This window comes from Penaeus vannamei, chromosome 5 (genome assembly GCF_042767895.1).
Source record: "Penaeus vannamei isolate JL-2024 chromosome 5, ASM4276789v1, whole genome shotgun sequence".
In the NCBI taxonomy this organism is placed as follows: domain Eukaryota; kingdom Metazoa; phylum Arthropoda; class Malacostraca; order Decapoda; family Penaeidae; genus Penaeus; species Penaeus vannamei.
In genome coordinates, this window is record NC_091553.1 from 8,852,586 (window position 1) to 8,872,585 (window position 20,000).

The following is a 20,000-nucleotide window of genomic DNA, read 5'->3' on the forward strand; positions in this document are numbered from 1 at the left end:
CCCTCCCCATAACCATTCCTTCCCTCCTCCTCTCCTCCACTCTCTCCCTCCTTCCCCTCTCCTCTTTGACTCCCTCCCCAAACCTGTCTGTCTCCCTTCCCACCACTTACCTCCTCCCTTCCCTTCCCGAATCCTACTCTTCTCTCTTCTCCTTTCTTCATATCCTTACTCTCCCTCCCTTGCCCAGTAGCCCTCTCCCACTCCCTCGCCACACCCTTACCCTCCCCACCTCCTCCCTTCTCTCCCTAACCCCATAGGCCTCCCCACCTCTCCTTCTCCCTCACACACCTTTACTCTCCCTACCTACTCCCCTCTCTGCCCCCTAACCTCGTAGCCCTTTCCACGACTCACCTATACTCCTTCCTCCTCACAACCTGACCCCCTCCCCTCTCTCCTCCCACCCCCACACACCCTTACCCTTCTCCTCTGCTCTCTGCTCCCTCCCCCACACCCTGACCTCCTCCCACCCCCACAGCCTTACCTCCTCCTCTCCTCTCTCACCCCCACAGTCTTACCTTTCCTACCCCTTCCCCCTCCTCCCCACACCCTCACCTCTCCTCCTCTCTCCTCCCACCCCTCACCTCCTCCCCTCTCCTCCCTCCCCCACATCCTTGGCTCTCCTTCCTACCCCTCCCTCTCTCCTCCCACACCCCACCTCCTTTCTCCCCCACCCACTCACCTCCTTCCTTCTCTCCGTACCCCTCCCACCTCACCCCTCCCTCCTCCCTCCCTAACCCCGAAACCCTTGACCCAGTTCGACCTGACATCTTCCGTCGATGAGTCAGTGTGTGAGCGGCTTGCATCCTCTCATCTTTCACCTTCTCAACGGTTTTATTACATTGGGTAATGCTCGCTTCTCTCGTCTTCCTTATGTTTTTTTTTCTTTTTCTTGCGCTTCTTCGTTCATTTTGGGCTTTTTTTTTTTTCTTTTTCTTTTGTTCCTTTTACTATGTCTGTCTTCTGGTTAGTTTGTGAGATTATTTTTATAACAATGAATTTAGTCGTTTTTTAAATTTTATTTTCCTTTTTTTCTGTTTAAGAGTATGTGAATTATTGGATTATTTTTTCCTCTGTCAGTTACCACCTTCCATTCTTATTCTCTTTAATTCTGTTCGGGAATAGGAGAGGATAAAAGGGAATTATATTTTATTCCTCACATCTTTCACATGTAGTTGCATGCTTGTTATTTTTGACGCAGTGCACATTGTACGTGATGCATTGTGTTCTATATTTATTATTCGTTATTTACCGCTTCCCTCTCTGCCTCTTTAACTCCGTTCTAGAAAAGGAGAGAGACTGAAAGAGGGAGAAGGGGAGATAGAACGAGGGAAAGAATGAGTGAGAGAGAGAAAGAGACTATGTACATATACATATATATATATATATATATATATATATATATATATATATATATATATATACATATATATATATATATGTATATATATATGTGTGTGTGTATATATATATATATATATATATATATATATATATATATATATAAATATGTGTGTGTGTGTGTGTGTGTGTGTGTGTGTGTGTGTGTGTGTGTGTGTGTGTGTGTGTGTGTGAGAGAGAGAGAGAGAGAGAGAGAGAGAGAGAGAGAGAGAGAGAGAGAGAGAGAGAGAGAGAGAGAGAGAGAGAGAGGGAGAGAGAGAGAGACACACACACATATATAGTAGAGATATATGAATATATATATATATATATATATATATATATATATATATACATATATACATATATATACATATATATATGTGTGTATAGACACACACACACGCACACGCACACGCACACACGCCCGAGAGACACATACATACATAGTGATGGAGTGAGCTGAGAGAAGTGAAGGAAGTGAGGGTGAGAGATTGAGAGAGAGTGAAATAGGGGGTAGAGAAAGAGGGAGAGAGAGAGAGAGTGAGAGAGTGAGATATATATATACATACATATATAGTGAGAGAGAGAGAGAGAGAGCGAGAGAGAGAGAGAGAGAGAGAGAGAAGAGAGAGAGAGAGAGAAAAAGAGAGACAGAGAAAGATAGAGACAGAGAGAGAGAAAGAGTGAGAGAGAGAGAGAGAGAGAGAGAGAAAGAGAGATTGTTGAAAGTTGTTGTTATATGTTGTTGTTATAAAAGATATGTGTTATATATACATATATATATATATATATGAAAGAGAGAGAAGAAAGAGAGAAGAGAGAGAGAGAAGAGAAGAGAAGAGAAGAGAGAGAGAAAGAGAGAGTGAGAGAGAGAGAGAGTGAAGTGAGAGAGAGAGAGAGAGAGAGAGAGAGAGAGAGAGAGAGAGAGAATAAAAATGAGAGAATTTAGTAAGGAGAGAGAATGAAAGAGAGAGAGAGATAATGAGAGAACGAGAAAATGAGGGAAAATTAGAATGAAAGAGAGAATTAAAATGAAAGAGAGAATGAGGAAAAGAAGTAGAGAGAAAGGAAGAGAAAGAGAAAGAGAGACAGAAACAGAGGGAGAGGGCAACAGAGTAAAAGAGCGGATAAAACTTCTTATCGGATCCGGCCATGATCTCCGGGGCCGGTTGACGACGCTAACCCGGAGGGGGACTCTTTCTCGGGGGACTTTGAATTTATTTTCCCCACTGGAGGATTCTTCGGGGCGTCGAGTGGAGAGGGAGAGGGAGAGAGGGGAGGGAGGGGGCAGGGAGAGGGGAGGGAGGGAGGGGGGAGGGGAGAGGAGAGTGAGAGTGAGTGAGTGAGGAGAGTGAGTGAGTGAATGAGTGAAGAGAGGGAGAGAGAGAGTGATAGAGTGATAGAACGAGAGAGTGATAGAGCGAGAGAGTGATAGAGTGATAGAGTGAAAGAGTGATAGAGCGAGAGAGTGATAGAGTGAGAGAGTAAGAGATAGAATGAGAGTGAGAGTGAAAAATAGAGTGAGAGTGAGAAATAGAGTGAGAGTGAGAGATAGAGTGAGAGTGAGAGATAGAGTGAGAGGGAGAGAGAGAGAGAGAGAGAGAAAGAGAGAGAGAGCTTGCCGTTTCGCCTGGGTTATGATTGCGAATGCGACTGGAGAAGGAAGATAGCTGTTGTGGATATGGTGATGTGATGTGCTGTGAAGGAGTCCATGTGCAGGGACGGACGAAAGTCATGTCGTTGTAATTGAAGCTTTTTTTCCAATTAAAAACTGTGATTTTAAGCGGGGATGTTCGAGACGGCATTCGAAAAAGGTTTGACAATTTTTTTTTTTTTTCTGAACGTGACTGTACCGTTATGAGGAGAGTCTTCTTCGTCTCAGCTTATCGTCTTCGTCACGTTGCTTATCTCAGAAAAAGACTTTTAGAGACTATGAACTACAGTCCGTGTGTTAAGAATAAGGCCGAAGTTACGCGTACGGTAGCCATATTCGATTTCCCGCAGTTAGGCGTACGGCACACGTATGCGTACGCGCTAATAAACATCATTTCCGGGTATTAGTACCTAACCTAATCTAACCTAACCTAATTGAGCGTGGTATTGCCTCGTGTCAAGCCGCCGCCACGTATGCTCAGGACACCTATCGTTGTTGTTTTTTCTGCCGTACCAGTAGTCACTTCCTAAAAATGATGTATAAACCAAAAGCAATCGATCTACGTTAGCACAAGCGCGAGGCATTGTTGCGAAATGGGGCGCGTTTCGTCCGTAGATTTATGCACGCAACGCGCGGCCTTTACATCACCGTTGTTGACGATAGAATATTTTGCTCTTTTGGCCTCGGGGTTTCATATCTTTTGCGGAGAGAGTGAGGAGTCATATTTCATATACCTGAATATTGAATTTTTTATACACGCAAACACATGTTTATACGCACATGGAGATATGCTTGTGTATACGTATGGGAAGTACTGTATATGAATTGATAAATAGGTCGATGGATCGATTGATATACAGTATTTATGGATGTACTTGTGCGTGCGTATACATGTATGCGGTATATATGTGTGTAATGCGGTATATATATATATATATATATATATATATATATATATATATATATATATATATGTGTGTGTGTGTGTGTGTGTGTGTGTGTGTGTGTGTGTGTGTGTGTGTGTGTGTGTGTGTGTGTGTGTGTGTGTGTGTGTGTGTGTGTGTGTGTGTGTGTGTGTGTGTGTGTGTGTGTAATGCGGTATATATATGTGTAATGCGGTATATATCTATGTAATGCGGTATATATATGTGTATATAACTTATATATGTGTAATGCGGTATATATCTATGTAATGCGGTATATATATTATATAACTTACCAATTATGAAAGCATAAGCACCGTAACACGAGACTCGTCAAAGGTGTTGTCTGAACGAAAGAGAATAATGAGAGAAACATCTATCTCCTTTAAATGTTCCCATTCCATTTAGCATCCCCACATACATGCGCGCACGCACTCACCCACGCACGCACGCACGCACGCACGCACGCATACACGCACGCGCACACACACAACACTAAAGAATAATGAATAATTAAAAAAGGAGAAAGGGAAAATTGATGAATAAGTAAGAAAAAGAAAAATAATATTAGAAAATAAACAAGATCAATTCGTACAAAAAAACAACCCAACCACGTGGCCATTTCCTTATGACTTGGCTCCAGAGAGTACAATGCGCTGTCCGTCGAGCCATCCCCCCCTCCCCCCTCCCCCTCCCCCCGTCTCCAAGGGCCACTGTCGGACCCTGACATTGGCAGCCACTCCCCCCCCCCCCCGGACGTGAGGAAGATGGGGCCAGTTCCGCTTTACTATTCATACCCGAAGCCAAAGCCAAGACACCGGGGAATCGGTCGCTTTGCTTACCTTTGGTACTGGGGATCTGTGGCTTTACCTTGATTGCCAATTTCTTTTTTTTCTGTTTCTCGTTCTGATTGTCTTTCTGTCTCGGTCTGTCTCGGTCTCTCGCTCTCTCTCTCTTTCTCTCTATCTTTCTTTCTCTCTCTCTCTCTCTCTCTCTCTCTCTCTCTATCTCTCTCTCTGTCTCTCTCTCAGTCTCTCGGTCAGTCTCTCGGTCTCTCAGTCTCTCTCGGTCTCTCTCTCTCTCTCTCTCTCTCTCTCTCTCTCTCTCTCTGTGTCTCTCTCTCTCTCTCTCTCTCTCTCTGTCTCTCTCTCTCTCTCTCTCTCTCTCTCTCTCTCTCTCTCTCCCTCTCTCTCCCTCTCCCAGTCTCTCTCTCAGTCTGTCTCTCTCTCTCTCTCTCTCTCTCTCTCTCTCTCTATTTCATTCTCTCTCAGTCTATCTCTCTTTCTCTCTCTCTCCCTCTCTCCCTCCCTCCCTCCCTCTCCCTCTCCCTCTCCCTCTCTCTCCCTCTCCTTCTCTCTTTCTCTCTCTCTCTCCCTCTCTATTTCATTCTCCTTTTCTCTCTCAGTCTATCTCTCTTTCTCTCTCCCTCTCTCCCTCCCACCCTCCAACCCGTTTTCGCTGATGATATGCCCCGGGGATTCTTAGTTGACCTTTTCTCATGTATGGATTGTTTTTTTTTCTTTCTTGTCTTTGACCTTCAGCAAAACTTATGCTTCACTGTCTCCATGCTGTGTCTGAAGAACTGTTTTTATTTTATGGGAATTTCTTATAATGTCTTCAAGTTCGGGTGCAGCTTTTAAATGCTAAAAACATAGTTGCTGTTAGGGTGGAGAGGGAGGGAGAACGAAAGGGAGAGGAGAGAAAGGGGGGGAGCGAGAGGGAGAGGAGAGAATGGGAAGAGCGTGAGGGAGAGGAGAGGGGAGAGCGAGAGGGAGAGGAGAGTGGAGAAGAGAGGGAGAAAAGGGAGAGAGGGAGGGAAGAAGGAGGGAGGGAGGAGAAAAAGGGGAAAGGAGGGGGCAGAAAGGGAGAGCAGAGGGAGGCAGAATGAGAGAGGAGAGGGAGGCAGAATAGAGAGAAGAAGAAGAAGAAGAAGAAGAAGAAGAAGAAGAAGAAGAAGAAGAAGAAGAAAAAGAACAAGAACAAGAACAAGAACAAGAAAAAGAAGGAGGAGGAGGAGAAGAAAAAGAAGAAGAAAGAGAAAGTAAGCGGAACGCATGTTATAGAAATCAATTTATTGTCATGAAAGTAAGAGCGGCTCCGTGTAGTAGAAAGTTTTGTGCGTGAGATGGAGATTGTGGCGATGGTGTTTCCCATGTTGAGATTGGAAACGATAATACATGATGCTTTCATCAGGATTTTTCCCATGAGACCGAGCATGACACCGCTCATGCCAGCGCACATAGAAAATTTCTCTTATAAGTGGTTTGTCCATGATCATTGCTCCTCTGCTGTCCGCGTGTGTGCGTGTGTTTGCGTGCGTGTGCTTATGCATGCGTGCGCGAGTCAGCAAATACGCCAGCTGCTCGTCCGCTGATCAGCTGATAGACACTGGCTTGGGACGAGAAAGCACAATGCCCCTTTCCTGGGACGAGAGTATTGAGTGTCCAGAGTAGCGTATATGTCTGTTTTTTCTCGTTTTGTATATTTTGCGATGACGACTTACACCATAAGGTTGATGGTCCATTTACACTCTTATGATCCTGTTAGTTAAGAAAACAAACAGGGAGCAGCGTAATGTGAGATCCTGGTTCAGGCGAGGACCGAAATTCAAATTAATTTAACGCTTGCAGTGACCGTTGTCAGTTGATGGTTTCAGAAACAGTGACATGTGTTGAGGCTGACAGCTGGGTATCCAAATAAGAGAAGTACGAAATCGGGGTAAGCGAGGATTGAATAAAGGCGACTAAGCAACTGAGGGCCGGGTGGGTCTGCGATGGGGCGAGGCGGGAGAAGCAGCATGGCCTCCGCTCAGCTGCCTCGCCAGTTGACACTTGTAGGTGGTGAAGGCCGGAGCGTCGCGCCCACCTGTGTCCCCTTCCCGTGCCTGAGTGGTGCCACCGTTACCTGGCACTCCTTGTGCCACGTGATGCTTTCGGGGGATTGGGGAACCCTGTGATCCTTAGCGCTTTGTCGGTGCGACTCACTCACCTTAGAGATTTTATAGGTAGAAAATTTCGAGTTGTGTGGCTTGATTTTTGCCAGTTCTTTTTTCCATCCTCGCTTGGGGTCAGAATAAGGAAAAGTTGACAGCCTGTATTTTATGAGTGCGTTCAAGAAATATTCGATTTCGTTGTGTGATTTTTCTTGTGTGAGTCTATCGTGAATGAGCCAGCAAGGGGGCGTGTACAATCCCTCGTGTTTACCTTGTGATACTTACCTCATCTCGCCCCCTCGAGGGAGGCGAGCACGTGTCCGGTGATGCGGCTCGGAGAGGAGGATTCCTCGGGACTCTGTTGCTGGCGCACAAGTGTTGTCTGAGTTTTGCTTTACTACTTTTTGCGTATATTGAGTGACGCCCGCTTTTTGGAGAAATATTTTTCCCTTCAGTTTGAGGGACGGGGAAGCTTATCAGCCGAGTGACGAATGAGTGTTATGAGTTATGCATAATGTTTAGGATGCCCTCTTGGGCCGTGTGCAACGACAGTGGAAGCAGGAGTTGCTGAAAGGGCGAGCATTCGAAACATCAGAAGGAATCAGGAACACCCACCATGATGTCGTCCTTAGTGGAGGCTCTCCAGGTGTCTCCCGCACGGACGCGGAGGAGGAAGCCCGCCGTCGCCCACAACCTCTACAGGGGCGTCGTCAGAAGCAAGGTGATGTCCTGAGAGATGCTTGTGTGTGCGCGCGAGGGACGTTTTGTCCTCGCCGTCCTTTTTTTGCAGGTTTTATTTTCCTTCCTGTTGATCCAGCTACACACGTAACTAATCCTACCGTCGCCATTGTATGTTTTACTCTGATCCAACTAACTCGACGGTTAATCCTACTACCTGCGCTGTTCAATCGACGATTGAGTTCCTTTGATCCTACTACCTGTCCTTCTGCTGTTATTGCCTCTCGCACTCTGATTGCGCTACCTGTCTGGGGCCTCGCAGGCGGGAAGGAATTTTATAGCCACCATATCCTTTGCGAGTGAAGTAGCTTTGCGTAGATAAGAAAAAAGTAAGTTTGTCCTCCGAAGTTAATACACCGCTTACATTTTTATATAACCTTTTTCTCCTCTGCATCCAGCTACACGGTTCAGCTTTTGTCGTTCCTAGTTAACGGAAGGAACAACCCCCCTTTGCCCCTTTTGAGACCGGAAGGGTAAAGAGGAACGCACGGTCAATTGCAAACCCGTTTCCGCCTCGCACGAAAAGATTTACTGCAGGCGATTCGGAAGTTGATCGTGCAGCTTGGGGGACTCGTTCGCTCGTTCCTCTCCTCGTCGTTACTCGTTTACGGCCGTCGATGGGGTGTGGCTCGAGTCGTGGCCGGTGCTTTTGACACGCACTCGCCGTATACGCAGACAGGGGGGGGGGGGGAGAGGTCCGGGAGGATTGAGTGGTCTTGAGATTTTTGTTTTGTTATTCGTCGGAGAAAAAAAAAAAGAAAAAAGGGAAAAAAATAGTATAGGGTGAAATGATAAGCGCTTATAAAATGAGTATTTTCTCGGAGGCCTATATGTGATGTCAGGAGGATATGAGGGCGCTAGGACGCGTTCCCATTCTCCTTTTTTTTATCGTGTCTGGTTTACACTGAGCTTCTTAAAGATTTTTTTTAGGGGGAGGAGTAGGAGGAGGAGCTTACATGTAAAAAAAAAAAAAAAAAAAAAAAAAAAAAAAAAAAAAAAAAAAACACACACACACACAAAAAAAAAAACAGCGAGTGAAGAATGTCCTGACAATGCGGACGGACACTGCTTGCGCCTGGAGGGATCTCTCGCCATAACTTCTTGCTTGGCATGTGCTTGCGACGAGGATACAGCGTGCAGGATAGCCGTCTTTGGATCTTTGGATTTCATCGTCTGGCATTGGGGAGCAGTTCGGAGCCCATTATCCTTTCAGGTGTTGAGGGATTAGTCGCTTGTAATTTTGCAAGGGTCGGGTCATGAATAATTGATGTATTTTAATAAAGGGGGGGAGGGGGGGCGAGGTGGTGATGTATTTTTTTTTTCCGTCCGATTCTCTTTGTCCCTGAAATCCTTTGTCTGTCTTTCTCTGTCTTTGTTTATGTCTGTGTCTCTCTTTCTGTCTCTCCCTCTTTCCCTTAACCTTTTCACTTTCCCAGCCCCGTCTCTCTCTCCCTCTCCCTCTCCCTCTCTCTCTCCCTCTCTCTCTCTCTCCTATCCTCTCCTCTCCCTCTCCCTCTCCTCTCTCCTCTCTCTCTCTCTCTCTCTCTCTCTCTCTCTCTCTCTCTCTCTCTCTCTCTCCCTCTCTCCCTCTCTTCCTTCTCTCTCTCTCTCTCTCTCTCTCTCTCCTTTCATTCCTTTCTCTCTCTCTCTCTCTCTCTCTCTCTCTCTCTCTCCCTCTCTCTCTCTCTCTCTCTCTCTCTCTCTCTCTCTCTCTCTCACTCTCTCTCTCTCTCTCTCTCTCTCTCTCTCTCTCTCTCTCTCTCTCTCTCTCTCTCTCTCTCTCCCTCTCTCTCTCTCTCTCTCTCTCTCTCTCTCTCTCTCTCTCTCTCTCTCTCTCTCTCTCTCCCTCTCTCTCCCTCTCTTCTCTCTCTCTCTTTCCCTCTCCCTCTCTCTCCTCTCTCTCTCTCCCTCTCTCTCTCTCTCTCTCTCTCTCTCTCTCTCTCTCTCTCTCTCTCTCTCTCTCTCTCTCTCTCTCTCTCTCTCTCTCTCCCTCACTTTCGCTCTCTCCCTCGCTTTTGCTCTCTCTCTCTCCCTCACTTTCGCTCTCTCTCTCTCCCTCACTTTCGCTCTCTCTCTCTCTCTCTCTCTCACTTTCGCTCTCTCTCTCTCTCTCACTTTCGCTCTCTCTCTCTCTCTCACTTTCGCTCTCTCTCTCTCTCTCTCACTTTCGCTCTCTCTCTCTCTCTCTCACTTTCGCTCTCTCTCTCTCTCACTTTCGCTCTCTCTCCCTCATTTTCGCTCTCTCTCCCTCATTTTCGCTCTCTCTCCCTCATTTTCGCTCTCACTCTCTCTTTCGCTCTCACTCTCTCCCTTTCAGATTGATATTCCCCCTTTAAAGGTTTTATCTACGAACCGGAGCGTGGCGCTTAAAAGTGCTTTACCTGGTTCAATTTCTTTCATTTAGATTTGTTATTGTCAGCCATTCATGAAATCCATGCTAAACGGGGATTTTTTATTGCTTTTTGATAAACCAGCACCAGCTTTGATATTGCTCTGTGACAGAATTAGAATGTAGGTTTTATTAATTGGAAATCAGATTAGTTTTAGAAATACTGTATGATCTAAATGTTGGATATGTGTTTGCATGTTTTTAATTCTCATAGAGTGGCGTGTTTTCTTGTCTATTTATTTGCGATTTTTTTTTGTCGGGAAATCTGTAGACTAGGACGTTTTTTTGAAGATAAGTAGTGTTAATACCTACTAAGTGCTTGCAACATCAAAGTAACGTAAATGCGACGGTTTATCCTTTCATTTTATTCTAAATGATTTGATTTCCATCCTGGATGTAAGTGTTGTGTGTGTGTGTGTGTGTGTGTGTGTGTGTGTGTGTGTGTGTGTGTGTGTGTGTGTGTGTGTGTGTGTGTGTGTGTGTGTGTGTGTGTGTGTGTGTGTGTGTGTGCTGTACGTGCGCGTGCGTGTGCATGTACATGTGCGTGTGCGTGTTCTGGGTACGAGGATGTAAGTGTAAGATTGTGCGGCTGATTGTCTGTGAGAGATGGAATCAAAAGGTGATAATAGTTGATCATGTTGTTTATATTGACGCCTGTGTTGTGCAAGCAGCTGGGCGGGCCGCTGTGCGCCGGCGAATTCCTCACATTTGGTTATTTGTTTGATATTCATGTGCAGAAGCTTTTCAGGGTTGTGCGGGCTGATTGTCTGAGTCCTGCTTTCAAAGCAATTCTTTAGAGATGCTTTGTTTATATTGACGCCTGGGTCTCTGCAAGCAACTGGGCGGGCCGCTCTCTCTCTCTCTCTCTCTCTCTCTCTCTCTCTCTCTCTCTCTCTCTCTCTCTCTCTCTCTCTTGGTCTTTCTCTTGATATCTCATGTGCAGAAGCTTTCTCATTTTGCAGGCTCTTTCTCTCTCTGCTCTCAAAATCTCTCGTGGAGGATGCTCTTGTCTCTCTCTCAGGGGGTCTCTCTCTCTCTCTCTCTCTCTCTCTCTCTCTCTCTCTCTCTCTCTCTCTCTCTCTCTCTCTCTCTCTCTCTCTCTCTCTCTCTCTCTCTCTCTCTCTCTCTCTCTCTCTCTCTCTCTCTCTCTCTCTCTCTCTCTCTCTCTCTCTCTCTCTCTCTCACTCTCCTCTCTCTCTCTCTCTCTCTCTCTCTCTCTCTCTCTCTCTCTCTCTCTCTCTCTCTCTCTCTCTCTTCCCTTCTCTCTTCCCTTCTCTCTTCCCTTCTCTCCTCCTTCCCTCCCTCCTCCACCTGTTTCTCTCCATCTTCATCGCGCCCTTTCCCATCTGTTCTGCGTTCAGCGCCGGTCGCAGCAATGTGCGCTGGAGGCTGCCTTGACATTTAGCAACATGCTCTTGATCCCCATCAGCGACTCCTCAGGAGAGTTCGATCGTATCTTCAAGGGATCGAGAATCTGTACATCAAGGCAATTCTATCTGTTTAAAGGCTTCTAGGACTCTTAAGGGGAATCCGAGGGCAGTTTTTTTCTGCCTTGGTATAGGTGGGGAAGGGAAATGCCGTGTGGCGAAAGGTAGTTGTGTGATCCATAACCCTCTGTGATTCAGTGGTTGGCGATACTGTTTCAGGATAAAAGCGCCGGCTCTTTATCATTAGTGCAGTCAGATGTTTTATTTTTTATTTGTTTTGTTTATTTTTGTCTACATCTCATTCGCTTGTGAACTGTGTTCCCTAAAATGGATTTCGAGGGTAGCAGCGCTTCGCCACGGACTTCACAGCTGATCCCTGCATTCGTAGTGATTTCCGCAGCGGCCCGGACAGTGCCGTGGCATACCGAACAGGCGAGTTGGCTTAACGAAGACATTACCATTCGACCGGAATTTAATTTCTTCGCCGCCAACGTCCCTGTACCTTATGTAAATCAAGGTGTTCTTGGGCGGCGGCTTGAGCTGACTTGCCAGAACCGCGTCGGTGTTTGTTAGCGAGGGGGGGAGGGGGGATTAGGGGCAAAGGGGGACCTATCTTGGCATCCGTTGGCATCGCTATTGTGTTGTTTACACGTTCGAGGCCTTAGCGAAGTTGATGATGATTCTGATGACTGTATCAACGGCGGAAAGTGGGATGTGATCTGAACGGTGCAAAGGACAGTGGGACTTGGATGTGCTTTAAATACTGATAGTATTGGTTATCATGACTTGGATGTGCTGTAAAGTGGGACTGATAGTATTAGTTACCATGCTGTAAAATAATTTAAAAAACGTATTTTTTCACTCCTGCGCAATATAAAGCGGAACTAGCAGTACCAACTATTATCCTATAGCATAAAGACGAAAACTTCGCATAAATCAAGGCCTAGACATTCGTCATCCACGCTGCTTTGGCCTTCGTTCTGCGAGACGAACATTGGGACATTTCATCATCCTTCTGCATTTCCGTCATTCCTCTTATTTATTTTATTTCTATTTCTTTACGGTCAGGGTTACTCCCTCCCGAGCGGCGGCGGGGTTAGTTTATTATTCAATATCCAGAGGAGTTCTTGGGCTTGTTTGTCCCCGCCAGATGTACTCGGAGAGGGGGTGAGAGGGGGGGGGGGGTCACGTTCTTAAAGGTATCCGATCCCGTACAGGTCGACCGAGGAAACCGGATACATCGGGCAGGATTGATTCTTTAGGATGTGCGTTCGAGATGACTGGAGGCAGCGACCGCGAATGTTCTAGAAGATGGGAGAGGGGGGAGGGGAGAAGGAGAGAAAGAGGGGGAGAACAGGGAAAGAGAGAGGGGAAGGAGGGAGAGGGGAGAAGGAAAGGGGAAAGGGGGAAAGGGAGAGAGAGAGGAAGAAGGAAGGGGGGAAAGAAGGAAAAAGAAAGAGGAAGAGAGAGGGGGAAGAAGAGAGGGGAAAGAGGAAGAGGGAGGAGGAGAAGGAAGAAAGAGTGGAAGAGGGAGAGGAGGGGGAGAGAGAAGAGGAGAAAGGGAGAGGAAGAAAGAGAGGAGAAAGGGGAGAGAGAGGAGGGAGGGAGAGAGGAAGAAGAAGGAAAGAAGGGGAAGAGGAGAGGGGAGAGAGGGAAGGAGAGGAAGGAGAGAAGGGGGAGAGAGAGAAGAAGAAGAAGGGAGGAGAGGAGAGAAAGGGAAGAGAGAGGGAGAGGGAAGAGAGAGGGAGAGAAAGGAGAGAGAGGAGGGGGAGAGAGGGAGGGAAAGGGGAGAGAGAATAGGGAGGAAGATATATAAAGAAAAGGAGAAGGAGAGAGAGAGAGAGAGGGAGAGAAGAGAGAAGGGAGAAAAGAAGAAGAAGGAGAGAGAGAGGAGAGAGAGAGAGGGAGAGAGAGAGAGAGAGAGGAGAGAAGAGAAAGGGAGAGAGGGGGGGTTGCAACCGGCCTCGAGTGGGTATTGCGTTTCCCCGGCGATTCTGCGTGACCCCGGAGACGATCCGCGTTTCGGTCGTCCCTCTTTGGGGTTTGGGGGGAGGGGCAGGGGAGGGGATGGAAGGAGGGGGCGGCGAGGTTTGGGGGGGCAGGGGAGGGGATGGAAGGAGAGGGGGCGGGGCGAGGTCTGGGGGGGCAGGGGGGGAGGAAGGAAGGGAGAGGGGGGGGGTCGAGGTTTGGGGGAGGGGCGATGGGGGTGGGGGATGGGGGAGATCGAGTGTCTATTTCGGTGCCGCGAAACGAACGAATGAACGAAGGGCACGGTGGCTTCGAGGGGAAGGGCAGCGCGTCCGGTATTAAGGGGGTTTATTGGCGCAATTATCGGGTTGCTGATGACACTTCCGCTTCGAGAAATTAAGGGCGTTTGTTTGGGCGTTTTTTTTCTCTCTCTCTCTCTTTTGGCGTGCGTGAGGTGATTGTGTGTGTGTGTGTGTGTGTGTTTGTGTTTGTGTGTGTGTGTGTGTTTGTGTGTGTGTGTGTGTGTGTGTGTGTGTGTGTGTGTGTGTGTGTGTATGTATGTGTATTAGTGTGTGTATGTGTGCTAGTGTGTGTGTGTGTGTGTGTAAGTGTGTGTGTATGTACGTGCTTGCTTGCTTGCGCATGTGCATGTGGTAGACGCTCACCTTTACCTTTTGTCATGGGTGTATCCTGCTTCCGGTTTCTGGTCCTTGGGCGTCACGCCTCCTCAGCTTTACTATTGTCCTCCGCATGGCAGCAGAGGGGAAAGGGGGAAGGGGAGGCCGAGGGGAAAGGAGGAAGGTGAAGATGAGGGGAAAGGAGGAAGGGGGGAAAGAGGAAGGGAGGAGCTTAGAGGAAAGAAGGAAGGTGAGGCTGAAGGTCGAGGAAAGGAGGAAGGTGAAGATGGGAGGGAAAGGAGGAAGAGGAGGAAGGGAATTGGGAAAGAGGAAAGGAGAAAGGGGGAGGGGAGGGGAAAGAAGGAAGGGAGAAAGTGAAGGCTGAGGGAAAGGAGGAAGAGGGGAAAAGAGGAAGGGGAGGCTGAGGGCAAAGTAGGGAAAGAAGGTAAAGTGGCAAAGGTGGAAGGGACAGAAAGGAAGGGGAGGCTGAGGGGAAAAAAAGGGAAAAAGAGGAAGGGGAGGTGAGGGGAACTGAAGGGGAAAGAAAGAGGAGAGGAAGGTAAGGGGCAGAAGGTGGAAAGGACAAAGGGAAGGGGAGGCTGAGGGGAACGAAATAAGGAAAAAGGGGCAGGAAGGGGAGGCTGAAGGAAAAGGGGAAAAGGAAGGGGGGAGGCTGAAGGGAAATGAATAAGGGGAGGTAGAGGAAAGCGGAAAAGGAGGAGGGGAAAGAAGGAAGGGAGGAAGAGGGAAATGAGGAAGGGGAGGGGAAGGGAGAGAAGAAGGGAAAGGAGGAAGCGGAAGCTGTGGGGAAATGAGGAAGGGGAGGTTGAAGGGAAAAGAAGGGTAAATAAGGAAGGGGTGACAGAAGGGAGATGAGGAAAAGGGGAAAGGAAGGGGAGACTGAGGGGAAAAGAGGAAGGGAAGTAGAGGGGAAATGAAGAAGGGGAGGCCGAGGAAACAAGAGGAAGAGCAGGAAGAGGGGAAAAAAGAGCGATGTATTTTAAACATCGTCTCGGAAGTGGGGGGGGGAGTTCGAGCAAGCCTTCCGATGACCGAGTGAAGTAGCGGCCGAAGGTGCGGTTTCCGATCCGTCCCATCATTCCACGCCGACGACCTCGTCCTCCTCTGGTGATTTACGCACAGAAATACCGGATCGGTGTAACGGCGTCTCGCTGCCGATGCTCCGAAAGAAGAAAAAAAAATATTCATGACAGCCGGACCAGAAAATCCAGTGGAGTGGCTTCCGTGGATTTTTTTTTTTTTTTTCTTGGAGACGAGACCGACTTTCTGTTCGGCTTTTGTGTCCCGGGTTTGTTCCCACGTGTGCCTGTGTCTTCGGTCCTACCACGCTGGGTGTCCGGCTGACGTCACGACAAGATCTCGCGTTTCTCTTGTTTCGTCTGGTCACCCTTCCCTTGTCGTCGGGGGTGGGGGGTGTAGGGTGGGGGTGGGTTGGGTTTGGGGCCCAAGGGGATGAGAAATGGAGGGCGGCTTCGCGGAGAGTCACATGGTCTTGTCACTACTCTCTTTGTGTGTGTGTTTTGTTTCTCTGTCTTTTTTTCTTATTTTTTGTTTTTGGCTTTGTTAGTTGTTGTTTTTTCGTTTCTGGCTCTCTCTTCTCTCTCTTTCTCTCACCCTCTCTTTCTCTCTTTCTCTTTCCATTCTCTTCCTCCCTCTCTCTCCCTTTTCTCTCCCTCTCCCTTCCTCTTTTCTCCTCCCCCCCGCGCTTATTTCTATCCTTCACCCGTTCTCTGTAATCACTTTCTAACCTTCATCTCTTTCTCCTCTCTTTGTATTCCCTTTTTATCGTTTGTTACATAGTTCTAGGGTTTGCTCAAAGGATTAAGTGGCGATCGGAGGGTGAGAAATAAAAGGGTTGTGGGTTGTTAGGAGTTATAGGGTCACGTCATGCCATCGTTGGGGGTCTGATGACAAATTGGGGGTTGGGGGGGAGGGTTGTAGAACCACGTAAGAGCGAAGAAAAAGGAAGGATTTGCGAGGAGGGATTGCGTCCAAATCCTACTCGTGGAGTTATTGTTGGTGGTATTATGTGCTGTATGGCTGTATGTATGTTGTTTATGTTTCTATTTTTTTTCTCTCTCTCTCTTTCTCTCTCTCTCTCTCTCTCTATCTCTCCATCTCTCTCTCTCTCTCTCTCTCTCTCTCTCTCTCTCTCTCTCTCTCTCTCTCTCTCTCTCTCTCTCTCTCTCTCTCTCTCTCTCTCTCTCTCTCTCTCTCTCGCTCTCTCTCCTTTTAGTTTATTTTTGCTCTTTCGGTCTCCGGGGTGAACTTAATCGGCGCAAACTGTCGCCATTCGCCCCCGTCTGATCACCCTCCCTCTCCTCGGGGGTAATTACGCAACCCTCGGCTCTGTTGCGGGCGAAATACGGCGCTAAGTATGGGAGAGACGACGACGAGTTGCGAAGGGCGAGGGAGAGAGGATGATGCGTTTTTGCGCGTCGTCCGGATCAAGTGGCGTTCTTGCAGGGGGGCGGGTGGAGACGTGGGTGAAACTGTAACGTCGTTTTGTTTTGTGTGTGTGGGGGGGAGGGAGGAGGTTGGGGGTGGAGGGGGTTGTTAGGGAGGGGAGGTTGGGGGGTTGTTAGGGGGAGGGCTGGGTTATGGGGGAGGAGGAGGGGTTGTATGTTGGGGTGGGGGGTGTGTGTGTGTGTGTGTGTGTGTGTGTGTGTGTGTGTGTGTGTGTGTGTGTGTGTGTGTGTGTGTGTGTGTGTGTGTGTGTGTGTGTGTGTGTGTGTGTGTGTGTGTGTGTGTGTAGCGTGCATGTGTGTGCATGTGTTGAGAGCATATGTGAGCGTGAGTGATTTTTTTTTTCGTTGTAAATGGGACGATAACTTTTCGTGCCGCTGTTACTAGGGAAGGACGGACTTTGGATATAGACTGTGGGAGTATGAGGAGTTATATTCTATTTTATACAACATAAATCGAGAAGGAGTTATAGATGGCTTTTATATATATGGGAGCATAGACCAGTACTTATATGATATGAATTATATATGAGTTATATACTTATATTGCTTATTTTATATGAATCTACATAATTCGTAATATATACGGTACTGTCGGATAAACATGTACCTGACGTGTTCTAGATTTTATTTTGCGAAGACAAATTAGATTAACGGAGTAAGACATGACTTTTTTGCGGTTATTATGACCCAGCCATGAGATGCTTGGGGCTTTTTTGGAGGTTATTTCAGCTTAAGACTCACGTTATTAAGTGCAATAAACCGGGGTGCTGTTAGGTGCATATCCTGTAAGATTTTTTTTTTCTGAGCTTCTATCTCTTTTGAATAGATCCTTCCTCCCCTCCCCTCCTCTCGCCTTTCCTTCTGCAACTTCTTAATGGTGAAGTTCTGGAAATCAGGATGATTGTTATAGCACTGGAAGAATGTAGAGATGGTGATAGGGCATTGGAACAGTATAAAGATGGTGATAGGGCATTGCAAAAATATACAGATAGTGATAGGGCATTGTAACAATTTAAAGATGGTGATGGGGCATTGCAAAAATATATAGTGGTGATAGTGCATTGAAACAATTTAAAGATGGTTATAGGGCATTGTAAAAATATATAGATAGTGATAGGGCATTGCAAAAATATATAGATGGTGATAAGACATTGCAAAAATATATAGATGGTGATAGGGCATTGGAACAATTTAAAGCTGGTGATAGGTTATTGCAAAAATATATAGATGGTGATAGGGCATTGAACAATTTAAAGATGGTGATAGGGCATTGCAAAAATATATAGATGGTGATAAGGCATTGCAAAAATATATAGATGGTGATAAGGCATTGCAAAAATATATAGATGGTGATAGGGCATTGCAAAAATATATAGATGGTGATAAGGCATTGCAAAAATATATAGATGGTGATAGGGCATTGGAATAATTTAAAGATGGTGATAGGGGCAACAATATAAAGATGGGATGCTAAGAATCGGGGATTTTGCGAGCGCACATATGTTATTGTTTAGGCTCTCTTTTCACCCCCTCTTGTGCGACCTCGTCTCCCCGGCGAACATAGGGGACAGCGTGGTGCGGGGAGGCAACTGTATCTCATTACGGTGCAGCGGCGTACAGCGGACCGGATTCCTCGCTGCTTTTGTGGTTTCTTGTTGCTCCTCCTCTTCCTTCTTGTTCTTGTTCTTCTCCTCCTCCTTTTTCTTCTTCTTCTTCTTCTCTCCCTCCTCCTTTTCCTTCTCTTCTTCTCCCCCTCCTCCTTCTCCTTCTCTTCCTCTCCCCCTCCTCCTCTTCTTCCTTCCTCACTCCTCACTCCTCCCCCTCCTCCTCCCCTCCTCCTTTCTCCCCCTCCTCCTCCCCCACCCTAGTTACGTAAAAGTTTAAGGTGTGTTCCGAGATTCACCGATGCTTACGAGTACAGTTTATGCAAGATTTTTAACGTCGTTGCGAAATTGAAATGTGATATCAAGGTCAGTGTCAAGGAGATGGAGTGATGTCAGAATGTTTAACAAAACACTGGATAAGTTTTGGGAAAAGGTGATGATGGTGATGATGATGATGGTGATGATGATGATGATGATGATGATGATGATGATGATGATGATGATGATGATGATGATGATGATGAGGAGGAGGAGGAGGAGGAGGAGGAGGAAAAGAAGAAGAAGAAGAAGAAGAAGGAGGAGTAGTAGGTGAGGAGAATTGAGAAGGTGGGGAGGAGGAGGAGGAGGAGGAGAGGAGAAGAAGAAGAAGAAGAAGAAGATGAAGAAGAAGGAGGAGAAGAAGAAGAAGAAGAAGAAGAAAGAAGAAGAAGAAGAAGAAGAAGAAGAAGAAGAAGAAGAAAGAAAGAAAAAGAGGAGGAGAAGAACAAGAACAAAAGGGAGGAAATAGTGGAGTTGTCGGGGACATATTTTCTACGAGCGGGTGAGAGACGGGTGATGTCCCCCACCCAACCCCCACCCCCCCGCAGCGCCATAAATGCATCAATGGCGTTGCTGAGCAGTCGATTCCGTTTTCCCTCCGCGTCCTTTGGTGAAGACTGGAGGTGGGCGTGAGGGCGAAGTGGAAGAGGAGGTTGGGAAGGGGAGAAAGGTGGGGGGAGAAGGAGAAAAGGGGAAGGGGGGGGGGAAGAAGGGGGAAAGAGAAAAGGGGAGAAGGAAAAAGGAGTTCTTGTAGATAGGTGAGGTAGGTGTGGTGAAGGAAGGTGAAGGATGAGGAAATGTATTGAGATGGGAGAGGAGAAGGAGGAGGAGGAGGAGAAAACAAGAAGGAGAAAGAGGAGAAGGTGGAGGAGGAGAAGAAATAGGAGAAGGAGAGGAGGGGGGAATAATGTGAATGATAAGCAGACTGAAGGCGATTGGGCCAGGGAAGGAGGAGTGTGATGGGCGTGACCTTCTCACCTGGTTGTTGCCGCCGCGCCCCTGGCACACCCACGGCCATGTGTATGTTTGTGTGTGAGAGCGTGTAAATGTGGACGCGCATTATGGTCCGGCCAGTGGGTGTTTTAGGCTTACGGCGGACCACAGCGCCCCGTCCTGGCCCTCGAGGCTGGCGGGGAAGTCATGGCGCCTTTTTTTTCGGGGGTATCTTTTGGTAACGACTTTTATAGGACCGAAATTATGCTGTTGTTATCGACGATGTCCTCTGGGGCTGAGTCGTCGTAGGCTGCTGGCCAAGGTTGGACTGGCCCGCGAGTCCTCCCGTCACTCTCTGCTTGACTGACTGACGGTCCTGCTTCTTTGGCTGGGGTGATTTGCTTGCCTGGTTGACTGGTTGACTGGATGACTGGATGACTGGTTGACTGGTTGCCTGACTGGACGGTTGGCTATGAAACTTCTACGCGATTAATTTGATCGGGTAAAGACTGTTATAGAATATGCGCGATTCAGGATCAAACCTGCGTGGGAAAGAGTGCGTTTAGGGCGTTGTTAATTTGAACAGATGATCTCGACAGTGTACTGTGACTAGTGACGCGTATATAGA

General features: G+C 47.4%; 1 protein-coding gene across 5 annotated transcripts in view; it reads left to right on the top strand.

Moving 5' to 3' along the window:
• Positions 1 to 20,000, top strand: part of LOC138861833 (FERM domain-containing protein 4A-like) — a 383,565-nt gene that overhangs the window by 39,237 nt on the left and 324,328 nt on the right. The window contains exons 1-2 of one of the 5 annotated variants that reach the window (XM_070121838.1): positions 6,776 to 6,961; positions 7,345 to 7,610. The exons of 3 other annotated variants lie outside the window; for them this stretch is intronic. In XM_070121838.1, the coding sequence (XP_069977939.1) occupies positions 7,506 to 7,610 (105 nt within the window). In that variant the 5' untranslated portion in view covers positions 6,776 to 6,961; positions 7,345 to 7,505. Of the gene's footprint in view, positions 1 to 6,775; positions 7,611 to 20,000 lie in introns of those variants that run through there. One more of the 5 variants, XM_070121837.1, reaches the window with a different exon arrangement.